The sequence below is a fragment of the Oncorhynchus kisutch genome, linkage group LG25 (genome assembly GCF_002021735.2).
Source record: "Oncorhynchus kisutch isolate 150728-3 linkage group LG25, Okis_V2, whole genome shotgun sequence".
In the NCBI taxonomy this organism is placed as follows: Eukaryota; Metazoa; Chordata; class Actinopteri; order Salmoniformes; family Salmonidae; genus Oncorhynchus; species Oncorhynchus kisutch.
In genome coordinates, this window is record NC_034198.2 from 22,577,013 (window position 1) to 22,592,172 (window position 15,160).

Sequence of the window (15,160 nt, forward strand, 5' to 3'; positions counted from 1 at the left end):
GCCGTGAGCGCGCACCTATCCAGGATTGGTTTCACCTGGCTTAATGAATCCGTGTCTGCTCATCCTGGCTTGGTCTTTGTGCAACCAATTAAGCCTGGACGCACATGTTTTGGCTTCATTGAGCTCAGCTGAGTCATTTATCCCGGATGTCTTAATTCTACTTTTGTGCAACAGGCCCCTGGAGTGGGGTGGGGATTTATTTTGTTTGTATTGAATATGACGTTGGTATTTTCCCGCAATGGATATTTATTATTTATCGTTCAGAATCCATACAGTAGGTGGCGGCAATACACCAATAGGTGTAGTCTGTCATAAAACCTTAAAGACGAAGAAGAGTAAGAGCCAGATTCATACTTCCTGTGTACACGTTCAGGAACTAGTGATTTCCGTAGCTTTTGTAGTTGTTTACCTCATGGTAAATATTAAAATAAAACGTTATAGCGTTATGTGATGGATATAAATTGATAACGGTCTATTTTAACCAAGTGGACGAGTCACCGATGATAACATAAGCTTCAACATCAAGGGAATCGAAAACTGTTAAGGTTAGGTGTGTGTTGAACAAAGTTTTTGCAACAACAAAAGCTCGATTTCCTTTCAGCTGTCAATTTTTCATTTTGAACGTACATGCACGATGCAGATAAATGTATTTTATTTCGTGAAATGAAATATAACTACATGTATTTTAGCTGAATGATCTAGTTTGCCTGTTCGGAATGTTTTGGTTTCTCTAGCTATCCTACTAGCGCCACGTCACATAGCTCTTGAAAAGGATACGCTTTGGAAAAAGCAAAGCAGAATCGGACGGATTCAACTACTGTCATCATCGTTACTTGGACCAAATAACGGCCGCAACTTTACAGTGGTCATTTCTCTACGTAGTATTGAACGTTTTTTGTGTGGTGAAGAAAACCTAAACATTCAAAATGACGGCGGCGGCGGCTTCAAACTGGGGTTTGATCATGAACGTGGTCAACAGCATCGTTGGAGTGAGCGTTCTGACCATGCCGTTCTGTTTCAAACAGGTACGGTTTCCGCTATCTTACACCGGTCACACGAGTATTCCATTGCAGATGTAGTTTATCTTATCGTGTGTAGCGACTTTGAACTCACGATAAGCTACTAGTGTGACGGCAGGTAATGAGTGAACATTTGTTCCGTGTTTACCTTTCCACGCGCCTTAACAGGTGCATTATACAGTCTGTGCACCTCATGCTTTATGCTGATCTTGACATCTTTGTACCGAATTGCAGTTTTAGGCCCCCATCATGCCCCTGTCAAACTGAAATGTGTATGACAGAGTTGCCATATTTGTAGTTTTGAAATTAACCCTCTCTGTCTCTGCTTCTCTCGCTCTAGTGTGGGATAGTGCTGGGGACTTTGTTGCTGTTCTTCTGTTCGTGGATGACCCACCAGTCGTGTATGTTTCTGGTCCACACGGCTAACAGCACCAAACGCAGGACCTATGCTGGCCTAGCTTTCCATGCCTACGGCAAACCAGGCAAAACACTGGTGGAGACCAGGTATGTGTCCTTTCCTTTGAGAGCCAATACTGTTTTGATGTATGTCTTGTGTCTTTAGAGCCTTGATCAAATGCTAATATCTGAATTTCTCTCCCTCTTCCTCCCACTTTCTCTTGGTCTCTCTCCCTCTTCCTCCCACTTTCTCTTGGTCTCTCTCCCTCTTCCTCCCACTTTCTCTTGGTCTCTCCTGCTCTTCCTCTACAGTATGATAGGTCTGATGTTGGGGACCTGTATTGCCTTCTATGTCGTCATCGCTGACCTGGGCTCTAATTTCTTCGCCCAATTGTTGGGCCTACCGGTAGGAGTCAAGAGTTTTGAATTACAGAAGCAATCAGAGAATACAATAGAGGCTGCATGATTTGGACAAAATACCCAATGTTTTGGGCCAGATATTGCGAAAAGCTTGGTAATTCCATCAGCCATGGTTAATACAAGTGTCTGGGTAGAGGACATCTCTTCTAAAATGAGATCATATGAATTAATACATACCATGCTAACTGAATAAAAAACAAATTAAACAAATATGTTATACATATGATAGCAGATAGGATTATTGTACCTACATATTAACCAATGGAATATAAAGCTTATGATTGTGTAATTATGTATAAGTAGGCCCAATCATTGTTATAATTTAAATGAAGTCAAATTGCTTTAAAAACATCTAACACGTAGCCTACTTATTGCAAGGTGCAGCCTGTGATCAAAACATTGGAGTCTGGTCCAGTTATTCAACGTGATGGCCTTTACCGCGTTTGGTCCAGTCAACAACGCGATGACCTTTACCGCGTTTGGTCCAGTCAACAACGCGATGACCTTTACCGCGTTTGGTCCAGTCAACAACGCGATGACCTTTACAGCGTTTGGTCCAGTCAACAACGCGATGACCTTTACCGCGTTTGGTCCAGTCAACAACGCGATGACCTTTGCCGCGTTTGGTCCAGTCAACAACGCGATGACCTTTACCGCGTTTGGTCCAGTCAACAACGCGATGACCTTTACCGCGTTTGGTCCAGTCAACAACGCGATGACCTTTACCGCGTTTGGTCCAGTCAACAACGCGATGACCTTTACCGCGTTTGGTCCAGTCAACAACGCGATGACCTTTACCGCGTTTGGTCCAGTCAACAACGCGATGACCTTTACCGCGTTTGGTCCAGTCAACAACGCGATGACCTTTACCGCGTTTGGTCCAGTCAACAACGCGATGACCTTTACCGCGTTTGGTCCAGTCAACAACGCGATGACCTTTACCGCGTTTGGTCCAGTCAACAACGCGATGACCTTTACCGCGTTTGGTCCAGTCAACAACGCGATGGCCTTTACCGCGTTTGGTCCAGTCAACAACGCGATGGCCTTTACCGCGTTTGGTCCAGTCAACAACGCGATGGCCTATGATGTTTGCAAGCCCCGACCTTGCAGTTGAAACTACTCATCAAGTGTAGTTTCAAAGGAATGTAGGGCTCGGTTGTAAACAACATGTGTGAACTCTGTTTCAACTTCTCCATTTTGTTATATAGTGTTGGCATGGCGACTTGGGAGAAATGCAGTCTTATCTCCTGTCCAGCTTATTATTATTATATATTTTTTTTATCTTCTTGAAGCCGTCTACAGTTACATATGATTATTGTGAATAGTCAGATTTAAACATTTACATTATTTGCAAGAATACTGATTTCCCTAATGATTCCGTTTACATGGATACATCTGAAATCAGGGTAGCCTATTTGATTCTGAGTTCGGACATATAAAGTTTCTATTTAAAAACAATTTCTAAGATTAATGCATTCAGTTTTCCCGAACTCACCTCATTCTTGGTTTTAATGTTCATGTGTCACATGCACAAAAGAAGAAGGAAGCTTGTGCTTTTAATTGGTGTACACTTACTTTGAGTATGATTTAGGCAGATTAAGATAAGCAGATTAAGGTGTTTACGTGTCTAATGCCATACTCGGCCTAGTGCCATAATCAGTTTAATATAGAATTACTAGTGTGCATGTAAGTGTAGACATGAGTCATGTCGTTGGCCATATGATAGATGGGTGACAGCCTCTGTGATTTCTGTGTCTGCGGGTTGTGGTTTCGTAGGGTGTTACTTGAAAACGCATTAGCAATCAATGCCTGCTTAATGTACAGTGCATTCGGAAAGTATTCAGATCCCTTGACTTTTTCCACATTTTGTTACATTAGTCTTATTCTAAAATTGTTTTCCTCATAATTTTTTGCACAATACCCCATAATGACAAAGTGAAAACAGGTTTTTAGACATTATTGCTTATATATATATATATATATATATAAAAAAAATATAGCTTATTTACATAAGTTTTCAGACCATTTGCTATGAGACTCAAAATTGAGATCAGGTGCATCCTTTTTCCATTGATCAACCTTGAGATGTTTCTACAACATGATTGGAGTAAATTCTGTTTATTGGATATGATTTGGAAAGGCACACACCTGTCTATATAGTTGACAGTGCACGTCAGCGCATAAACCAAGCCATGAGGTCGAAGGAATTGTCCGTAGAGCTCTGAGACACTGTTGTGTCAAGGCACAGATCTGGGGAAGTGTACATTTCTGCAGCATTGAAGGTCCCCAAGAACACAGTGGCCTTCAACATTCTTAAATGGAAGAACTTTGTAACCACCAAGACTCTTCCTAGAACTGGTCGCCCGGCCAAACTGAGCAATCGGGGTAGAAGGGCCTTGGTCAGGGAGGTGACCAAGAACCCGATGGTCACTCTGATAGAGCTCCAGAGTTCCTCTGTGGAGATGGGAGAACCTTCCAGAAGGACAACCATCTCTGCAGCACTCCACCAATCAGGCCTTTATGGTAGAGTGGCCAGACAGTAGCCACTCCTCAGTAAAAGGCAGATGACAGCCCGCTTGGAGTTTGCCAAAAGGCACCTAAAGGACTCTCAGAACATGAGTAACAAGATTCTCTGGTCTGATGAAACCTAGATCGAACTATTTGGCCTGAATGCTAAGCATCATGTCTGGAGGAAACCTGTCTCCATCCCTACAGTGAAGCATGGTGGTGGCAGCATCATGCTGTCTATGTTTTTCAGCGGCAGGGACTGGGAGACTAGTCAGGATCAAGAGAAAGATGAACGGAGTAAAGTACGGAGAGATCCTTGATGAAAACCTGCTCCAGAGCGCTCAGGACCTCAGACTGGGGTGAAGGTTCACCTTCCAACAGGACAATGACCCTAAGCACACAGCCAAGCCAATGCAGGAGTGGCCTTTCGGACAAGTATCTGAATGTCATTGAGTGGCCCAGCCAGAACCCGGACTTGAACCCGATCGAACATCTCTGGAGAGACATGAAAATAGCTGTGTAGCAACACTCCCCATCCAACCTGTCAGCTTTAGAGGATCTGCAGAGAAGAATGGGAGAAACTTCTTAAATAGTTGTGCCAAGCCTGTAGCGTCATTCCCAAGAAGACTAGAGGCTGTAATTGCTGCCAAAGATGCTTCAACAAAGTACTGCGTAAAGGGTCTGAATACTTGTGTAAATATGATATTTCAATTTTGTATTTTTTTTTAATACGTTTGGTAACATTTCTAAAACCAGTTTTTGCTTTGTCGATATGGGGTATTGTGTGTAGATTGATCAGGGGAGGGGGGGAAACAATTTGATCCATTTTAGAATAAGGCTGTAATGTAACAAAATGTGGAAAAAGTCAAGGGGTCTGAATACTTTCAGAATGCACTGTAGGTGGCTGGCTATGGCTCAATCTTCATAAAATAGGGGATTGTTCTTCTTCAAATGATTGAATAAATGTGTCGTGTTGCCTCTTGTTGTCTCCACAACTCAAAAGGTACTTTTTGCACGACACTTGGTTTCCTTGTACTGTTGCTGATTTTGTTCGAACTGATTGTTTGCGTGGTATGATTGGTTAGAGATTGTGTCCTTTCTCGCCCTCCGCAGGTGTCATTTGGTTTCCGTGTGCTGCTGCTGATCACGGTGTCTCTGTTTATCGTGCTGCCTCTCAGTCTGCAGAGGAACCTGATGTCATCCATCCAGTCCTTCTCTGCCATGGCCCTCATGTTTTACACGTTCTTCATGTTCACGGTGAGACCAAAACCACATGGGTAGGGGAAGGGGTACAGGGCTGTCTGCAGCAGGTGTAAGAGGGCCATACTCAGATGGGTAAAATGTTAAGAGTTTTGCTAATATACATTTTACTCGATAGGTTTTTACAAAGAGTTATGGCTCTTCTATCATGATGATATGTGTTTCTAATTCCTGTTTCACACTGATAGAATAATGACTGTTGACACTATGTGACTCCCTTGCCTTTTCTTTGACCCTATTGCGAAAATGTATTGATGTTGATGTTATTGTCGATGGCTCTGTGAATTTCTGTAGTATTTGCACTGCTTACACAGTTAGCCTTTAGTACTGCTACTGTAGTATAGTGTAGCCTCTTTGTGCTATCCTGTGCTCTGCCCCAACCTCCTGTAGTACAATCATGACATCTCTACTGAACACCACTGTGAGTTGGAGTACTGTTGTGTTTGGGATTAGAACCAGTCCTGGCCCTGACCTCCACCCACCTTGGTCCAGACCACTAACCCTCTAACTGATGTATCTCCCTTCCTCTCCTACTTCTTTCTCTATCACTGCCGTTCCTGACCCCCCCCCCCCCCCCTTCCTTTCTGACACCTCCTTTACGATTCTCTCTACCTTCCTCTCCCTTGTGACTGTTTCTCTCCTCTCCTGTGTTGCTGCTGACTGCTGTCTGGCTGGCTGCTGTAGATAGTCATGTCTTCTCTGCGTTACGGCCTGATCTCAGGCTCCTGGTTCGAGCGTGTACACCTGTGGCGGGTCAGGGGCGTCATACAGTGCCTGCCCATTATCGCCACCACCTTCTGCTGTCACCCGTAAGTAACCATGGAAACAATCCTTGAACTCCGACCTGGGGGAAGGTATCAACTCCGACGCTAAAGGGGACAAAATTCAATCCCCAACCCACCTACCACCTCCTAAAAGTAATAGCATCCTCCCTCTCAATCTCCAATCCAATCCTCGCATTTCCACTTCCTCTCCCCTCTTCAAATTCATTTTTGTTTGTCTTTAGGTTGTTTGTGTGTCTATGGTTTGGAGGAAAGGGGGTGCACAATTATTGGTTGCTCAACCCTTGTCCCCCCAAACTGCCATCCTCTGATGTGGAGGATGCTCATGGAGCTCTCTTTCTCTGGTCCTCTGGAGCTGGATATGGGAATCAACTACAGACAGTAAATGCCATACCGATCAAAACATCTGCCCCTCAGAAATATTTATTTATTTTCTTGATCAGTCTTTAAATTCTGCATTTTAGTTGGTTGGGCTGCACGAAATAAGTAAAAATCAAATTGCTATTTTTGTACCAAATATTGCTATTTTACTTGCGATTATTGATCAAAACACTTGGTTAAACTGTTGGAATCATAGAAATTGAATAATGATTTTAATTTTATGGTTGGAATACAGTGGGCACTTGGAATGCAGTTCTGTTTCGCATGACAACAAATGAAAAGTAAGGGAGGAGATGGTTGTGACAGAGCAGGAACCAAAGTGTTGGTCAGTCTTTCCCATGGGAACCTAATTAGATTTAAATGGATAGGTACATTCATACAAAGATTTTAGAATGTTCTTCACCTTTTCCTCTCTGATTAAGAACAAGCTGTCTCTCATTAAGAACAAGTGGATTAGCATTAGGAGCTAACAGGAAACCTTTAGGCATATTTGCAGTTTCCTAAGGCCAACTAAGAGCAAGTTACACTAACAAATAGTATAATATAGAAAATATGTGGATTTATATTAAGAAGTAAGGTGGAAAGTTGTGTTCTTGTTTGGGAAAAATCTGTTGACTGCATGCTGTTTGGTCGATGCATGCAGAGTGAATCTCGAGCACGAGAAACTGCCTGGCTGAGTGATGGAGCGGAGAGAACTCTGTCAACTTAAGCAATAAATCCAAAGTAAAAATACGGGCCTTACAGATGGCTGTTTCAAAATAACGCAGCCTCTTGTCATATGGATATTGCGCATGTCAATATCACAATTTAGATTACCATTCGATTAAATGTGCCCTACAAGTTGGGCATTGGGCATGTGTAAATGTCTAACAGGTTCGAGAGGATGATATCGTCACAGCCTTATTTGGGCAGGAGGAGACTTTTTTATCAACATGGTATATTCTGTCTCGTTTTTTAAATGTTGTGTTCAAATTCATTTTCTCCGGTTCCTCCCTTCATTCTTTCACTCATGATCAGACAGGCCTTCAGAATGGGCTTTTCTCCTCCTCTTCAATCCTCCTGTTCTTCTTTTGGTTCAAGCCATAACTCCCCCCTGCTCTCCCCCCTCCCTCCCTCAGATGGTGCTGTCCTCATTCAAACACGGGCTACTCAGTGGCTTTTGGCTGGGGCGGGTCAGTTTGGTGCGCTGGGACGGTGTCTTTCGCTGCCTCCCTATCTGTGGCATGGCCTTCGCCTGTCAGTCGTAAGTACCTCCCAGTCCCTTCCCGCCCCTCCTGCGCAGTCCCTGAAAGGGTGATAGGATATGGGTTGTGTTCATTAGGCACAAAAAGAAGTCCGAGACACTTTATAAAAAAATACATACCTAAACTTGTCCAATACGTTTTCAAAAGTTTCCTGTTTCATGCCTATTGAACATGACCAGGATGTAGAGTCTATAGACAGAAATAGAATGGGTAGAATGGACATGATAGTCATGTGGTCTTTCTTTCATGCTGCTCCTAATATGTTGTAAATGTGCTATTGTTGCATGTAGAACACTGATAAATGTACTGAATGGAGCATGACTACCTGAATTCATACAGACAACACAAAGGCTATAGGGTTAGTCTGCAAGGTGACGGAGACAGAGTTAGGGGTGGGGGATTTTTGTTGGGGGAGTTTGCTGTTTCACTTTCACGGCTTCACATTTAACCAATCGGCTACTTCATTCCCTGTTCTATTGCCAGGTACTTCTACTTCTAGACGCAGTCGCCTGCTGTAGTTGTATCTGTCTAACAAAAGTGCATCATGTTGTTTCGGTGTGGGTTTTATAATGGGTTGCCAGGAACTGCATTCTAGCCCTGGGAAAATATGTTATTTATCACAACAGCACAGGCTGTTGAAGCCTGGAGACGAGATGTTGATTGGAGATCTTGAGGAGTAAAGAGTAGGATCTACAATGTAACTAGCGAGAGATGGACCAAGAGAGCATTTTCTTCCTCTACATTTGAGTCATTTAGGAGACGCTCTGACTTACAGTTTGTGCATTCATCTTAAAATAGCTAGATCGGACAACCGAAAGGCAATAAATTGTTGTATTATTTTGGGGGGTAGGGGTGGTGCGAGGCAGGGTGCTGTGGGATTATTTAAGATACTATTTGAAGATTTGAAGAGTTAGTGTTTCAGATTGTTTTTGGAAGATGGGCAGGGGGGGGGGGGGGGGGGGGGGCAGGACAGAGAAGAGCTGGGAGGGCTAAGAGACCAGAGGTGGCAAAACAAAGTAATCGGGTTGGGGTGTAGGGTTTGAGCCTAGCCTGAAGATAGCTGCTCCATAGGCAAGTACGATGGTCTTGTAGTGGATGCGAGCTTGGTTGAACACCAAGTGGGCTGCAGTGGTCTGCATAAGTTGCAGGGGTTTGATGGCACAAGCGGATAACCCAGCCAGCAGCGTGTTACAGTAGTCCAGACAGGAGATGACAAGTGCCTGGATAAGGACCTGCGCCACTTCCTGTGTGAGGTTGGTTTGTACTCTACGGATGTTGTAGATCATGAACCTGCAGGAGTGAGTCACTGCTTTGATGTTTGAAGAGAACGACATGGTGTCCAGGGTCATGCCAAGGTTCTTTGCACTCTGGGAAGGGGACACGTGGAGTTGTCAACTGTGATGGAGAGGTCTTTGAACGAGCAGGCCTTCTCTGGGAGGAAGAGCAGCTCCTTCTTTTTGAGCTTGAGGTGGTGGGCCAACATCCCAGCTGAGATACCTGCGTTTCGCTACCTGGGTGTCAGTAGGGGGGGGGGGGGGAGTTGAAAAGTAGTTGAGTGTCATCCGCATACAAATGATAGGAGGGACCATGTGAGGATATGACAGAGCCGAGTGACTTGGTGTATATAGAGAGAAGAGACGGCCTAGAACCGAGCCCTGTGAGAGAACGTGGTGCAGACAAAGATCCTCTTCACCTGATAGGAGTGGCGTGTCAGGTAGGATGCAATCCAAGAGTGCAAAACCTGAGACACCCAGTCCTGACAGTGTCGAAAGGCAGCAGGTAGATCTAGGAGGATGAGAACAGGGAGAGAGTCAGCTTTGGCAGTGCAGAGAGTCTCTGACACAGGAGAGCAGTCTCAGTTGAATGACCCGTCTTGAAGCCTGACTGGTTAGGGTCAAGAAGATCGTTCTGAGAGAGCTGGTGAGAGTGTTGGTCAGAGACGGCACGCTCAAGTGTTTTGGAATGAAAAGAAACATGGGATACCGGTAGGTCGTTTTTGACGGCAGAGGGGTTGAGTGTTGGTTTCTTAAGGAGGGGAACGAACATTTTGAAGTCAGAGGGGACAAGCCAAATAAAATGTTATACAAAACGTGACAAATAACAACAGGTGTAGACTAACAGTTAAATCCTTACAGGCCCTTCCCAACAATGCAGAGAGAAAGAAAATTGAGACATGATAGAAAAGTAATAATGAATAACAATAACTTGGCAATATACTAGGACTGACCCCAATTATTCGACTAGTCGATTGTTTGGTCGATAGGCTGTTGGTAGACCCAAGATATTCTTTAGTCGAGCAGAGGCAAATATATACCCTACCGTTCAAAAGTTTGGGGTCACATAGAAATGTCATTGCTTTTGAAAGAAAAGCACATTTTTGACCATTAAAATAACATCAAATTGATCAGAAATACAGTGTAGACATTGTTAATGTTGTAAATGACTATTGTAGTTGGAAACAGCAGATAATATATATTTTTAATGGAATATCTACATAGGCGTACAGAGGCCCATTATCAGCAACTATCACTCCTGTGTTCCAATGGCACGTTGTTAGCTAATCCAAGTTTATAATTTTAGAAGGCTAATTGATCATTAGAAAACCCTTTTGCAATTGTTAGCACAGCTGAAATCTGTTGTTCTGATTTAAAGAAGCAATAAAACTGGCCTTAGACTAGTTGAATATCTTTAGCGTCAGCATTTGTGGGTTCGATTACAGGCTCAAAATGGCTAAAAACAAAGACCTATCTTCTGAAACTCGTCAGTCTATTCTTGTTCTGAGAAATAAATGCTATTCCATCTAGAAATTGCCAAGAAACTGAAGATCTCGTATAACGCTGTGTACTACTCCCTTCACAGAACAGCGCAAACTGGCTCTAACCAGAATAGAAAATTGAGTGGGAGGCCCCAGTGCACAACTGAGCAAGAGGACAAGTACATTAGTGTCTAGTTTGAGAAACAGACGCCTCACAAGTTCTCAACTGGCAGCTTCATTAAATAGTACCCGCAAAACACTAGTCTCAACGTGAACAGTGAAGAGGCGACTCTGGGATGCTGGCCTTCTAGGCAGAGTTGCAAAGAAGAAGCCAAATCTGACTGGCCAATAAAATATTAAGATGGGCAAAAGGACACACACTGGACAGAGGAACTCTGCCTAGAAGGCCAGCATTCCGGAGTTGCCTCTTCACTGTTGATGCGTACCTGATTACACATAGAATAAGGCCTATAGGCTACCTGGCCTGCTCACAAATGTAGGCATATAAAATGGGCCCATTTGGGGATGTTGTAGTATTTCTGATTGGCTTAATACACCACCACTAATGAGCTGTGGAGCTTCTCAAAATAATGTTTTCTTCACCTCAAACAGCAAGTAAACAAAGTTTTTACACTCTGAGGGCCCAGAATTGTATACAATGTTCAATGTACAATGAACTTCAGGCCAGACCCAAGTTAATAGTTGATCCAATGTTTCAAGGTTATTGCAGACAGGCCATGTGTAGCCATTGCAATTTATCTGATATTTATTTTTATCAGGATATCTTCTACCTGCAGGCTGCAATGTTTTTATTTGTTGGCTTTATAGGCTATTTTTACATAGTTTATCATTTTAATTTAGATTTGGATAGAAATTTGGTTAACCACATGACAATGATTTTAAGATACGAATACGTTATTTAAACGAAAGGAAACTGTCCTACGAAAATGTTCTATGAAAACCATAACTGGCACACAGATCGGTAGAAATGGTAAAATAAATTGGCATTACACATGAGAAAGGTTGCCGACTCCTTGTTTAGCCTGTTACCGACAACTTCATGATAGTAACGGCAGAATCGGCGAAAGCCAGTAGGAGCGGGAAGAGGATGGTCGGGACAGGTTCAGTTTAATTTTCTTCTTGTTATCTTGATCTCTGACTCCCTCTTGAGTCATTTGTGTCTTATTTCATCAAACAGTGAGCTTAAAGCATCAGGCATGCTCAATGCATATATAGTTGACCATTCGCAATGCCAAGCGTCGGCTGGAGTGGTGTAAAGCTATTGGACTGTGGAGCAGTGGAAATGCGTTCTCTGGAGTGATGAATCACGCTTCACCATCTGGCAAGTCCGATGGATGAATCTGAGTTTGGCGGATGCCAGGAAAACGCTACCTGCCTGAATGCATAGTGCCATCTGTAAAGTTTGGTGGAGGAGAATTAATGTTCTGGGGCTGTTTTTCATTCTAGACGATTCAGTTTAGCCCTTTCCTGTTTCAGCATGGCAATGGCCCTGAGCACAAAGCAAGAGCCATACAGAAATGCTTTGTCAAGATCGGTGTAGAACAACTTGACTGGCCTGCACAGATCTCTGACCTCAACCCCATCAAACACCTTTGCGATTGATTTGGAATACCGACTGCGAGCCAGGCCTAATTGCCCAACATCAGTGCCTCACCGCACTAATGCTCATGTGGCTGAGCGGAAGCAAGTCCCTGCAGCAATGTTCCAACATCTAGTGGAAAGCCTTCCCAGAAGAGTTTAGGATGTTATAGCAGCAAAGGGGAGACCAAGTCATATTAATGCTCATGATTTTGGAATGAGATGTTCGATGAGCAGGTGTCTACATACTTTTGGTCATGCAGTGTACATGGGGTATATGTACCAAGTCGATGTGCAGGGGTACGAGGTAATTGAGGTAGATATGTACATATAACCTCTGAATAAAGTGACTATGCAACGTGATGGGTATTAAACAGTAGCAGCAGTGTATGTGATGAGTCCCAAAAAAAAGACTTGCAAAAAGGGTCAATTCAGATAGTTTGGGTAGCTCTTTGGTGAACTATTTAACTAACAGTTTACCAGTTTTATTTATTGAGCGTAGATGCTGTTCAGGGTCCTATTGGTTCCAGACTTGGTACATCGGTTCCGCTTGCCATGCGATAGCAGAGAGAAGAGCCTATGACAATATTTTTGGGCCTTCCTCTGACCCCACCTGGTATAGAGGTTCTTGATGGCAGGGAGCTCGGCCCCAGTGATGTACTGGGCCGTACGCACTACCCTCTTTAGCGCCTTGCGGCCCGATGCCAAGCAGTTGCCATAGCATGTGTTGATGCAGCCAGTTAAGATGCTCTCAATGGTGCAGCTGTAGAACTTTTTGAGGATATGACAGCCCATGCCAAACCTTTTCAGCTTCTTGAGAGGAAAGAGGCATTGTCGTTCCCTCTTCACGTCTTTGTTTTGGTGTGTGTTTTGACCATGATAGATCCTTAGAAAGTGGATACTGAGGAACTTGAAGCTCTCGACCCGCTCCACTACAGCCCCATCGATGTGCTCGGCCAGCCAGTGGTCAGGGATGGGGGAAGTGAGGAATGGAAGGAGGTCTAGAGGAGGGAGGGGGAATGGTGTCAAGCAGGCAGGTCGGGTGGCCGGACCTCACCTGCAGGATTAGAGGGGAGATAGAGGGGAGAAAGAGGTCAAGGTGTAGGGTAGTTCTGTGTGAGTGGGATCAGTAGAATCAATAAGGCTGAGTGAATGAGGAGCATATGTCGTCAACCTTCTTTTCAAAGTGGTTGGCAAAGTCGTCCACAGAGGGGGATGGGTGGAGGATTAAGGAGGGAGGAGAAGGTTTAAGATTTTCCTAGGGGTAGAGGTAGAAGCTTGAAATTTAGAGTGATAGAAAGTGGCTTTAGCAGTGGATACAGAGGAAGAGAAGATGGACAGGAGGGAGTGAAAGGATGATAGGGTCTCCAATAGTTTAGCTTCCTCCATGCCCGCAATCCTGTTCTGTAAGCTCGGAATGAGTCACTCAGCCACGGGGCAGGAGGGAAGGGCCGAGCCGGCTGGGAGGAAAGGGGATTGTGCGAGTCATAGGATGGAGAGTAGAGTTGAAGAGGCAGAATCAGGAGGCAGGAGGGAGGATTTAGCAGAAGGGGGAGATGATAGGATTGAAGAGGAGAGCGAGGGAGAAGATGGCAACGGCACACAACCATCTGGGTAGGGGCTGAGTGGGTAGGGTTGGAGGAAATGGAGACCGAAAAGGAAACATATTAGTGATCAGAGACCTGGAGGGTGGTTGCAGTGAGATTAGTAGGTAAAAAGCCTCTAGTAAAGATGTCAAGCATATTTCCTGCCTTATGAGTGGGAGGGGACTGGGGAAGAGAGGTCAAAAGAGGCAAGGAGGGGAAAGAAAGAGGTGGAAATAAATTATTTAAGGCAGACGTTGGGAGGTTGAAGTCACCCAGTATGAAGAGCTGTGAGCCATGTTCAGGAAATTAGCTTATCAAGGTGTCAAGTTCATTGAGGAACTCTCTAAAGGCACCTGGTGGACCATAGATGACAACAATGTTAAGCTTGAGTGAACAAGTGACAGTAACAGTATGGAATTCAACAGCATAATCCACCCACCCACCCATCCATCCATCCCTCCCTCCCTCCCTCCCATCTTCACCTCCATCTGCATGTTCTGTCACTGCCTCCTCTCTTCTGTCATTGCCATGGTGCCTGGGATGAAAGGGGAAGGGTTTTGGGTGGGTGGGGGGGTTAGATGTGTTTGGGGTTGGACTGGGTTGGGTGTTCGGGTTTTGGGTTTGACTGGTACATACGCTTACGGTTTGCATGTATGAAGTTTCTTAAGGAATTTTTATTTGAGTTTTTTGGAGGTGATTGGGTAAGGTTTATTGGGGCGAGTTTTTTTTTGGGGGGGGGGGGGGGGGGGAGGCTGACTGGTGCTGAGACTGGAACAAGAATAATTATCCCACTGAGGTAACAATACTCTCGTGTGTGTGTGTGTGTGTACGCACGCACGCACGGGCCTGTCCTAGTGTGTGTGTGTGTGTCACACTCTAGCGGTGATGAATGTTATTTGGCAGGGCCCTCTGTTGGCCAGTGGTCAGACAGCGAGCGGAGCGCTGCTCGACTCCATGCTGCTTCAGCCAAACCGCTAATCAGACCAATGGGCGGCTGCCATCTAATGTATTCACACACTGATTAAACATCTTTCAACACATACGCTTTTTATGACCTTTTATTAAAGCTGTTTACGTTCATTTATAACGCGACTTAATATCACCATTAACCAGGCCAAGACTATAGAGTTATGAAACTGTGCAGTCATAGAATAGACAAACACTAATGAAAATGTCCCTCTGTGATACTGCTGTGGAGTCAAACAAACTA

General features: G+C 44.3%; 1 protein-coding gene across 6 annotated transcripts in view; it reads left to right on the forward strand.

The window, feature by feature from the left end:
* Positions 1-344: 344 nt before the first annotated feature.
* LOC109869915 (putative sodium-coupled neutral amino acid transporter 10) overlaps positions 345-15,160 on the forward strand; it is a 32,698-nt gene continuing 17,882 nt past the window's right edge. For 2 of the 6 annotated variants that reach the window (XM_031804502.1, XM_031804503.1), the window contains exons 1-5: positions 364-1,025; positions 1,360-1,523; positions 1,728-1,821; positions 5,457-5,600; positions 7,885-8,009. In XM_031804502.1, the coding sequence (XP_031660362.1) occupies positions 927-1,025; positions 1,360-1,523; positions 1,728-1,821; positions 5,457-5,600; positions 7,885-8,009 (626 nt within the window). In that variant the 5' untranslated portion in view covers positions 364-926. Of the gene's footprint in view, positions 1,026-1,359; positions 1,524-1,727; positions 1,822-5,456; positions 5,601-6,287; positions 6,413-7,884; positions 8,010-15,160 lie in introns of all 6 variants that reach the window. The other 4 variants (XM_031804499.1, XM_031804500.1, XM_031804498.1 and 1 more) reach the window with 4 other exon arrangements.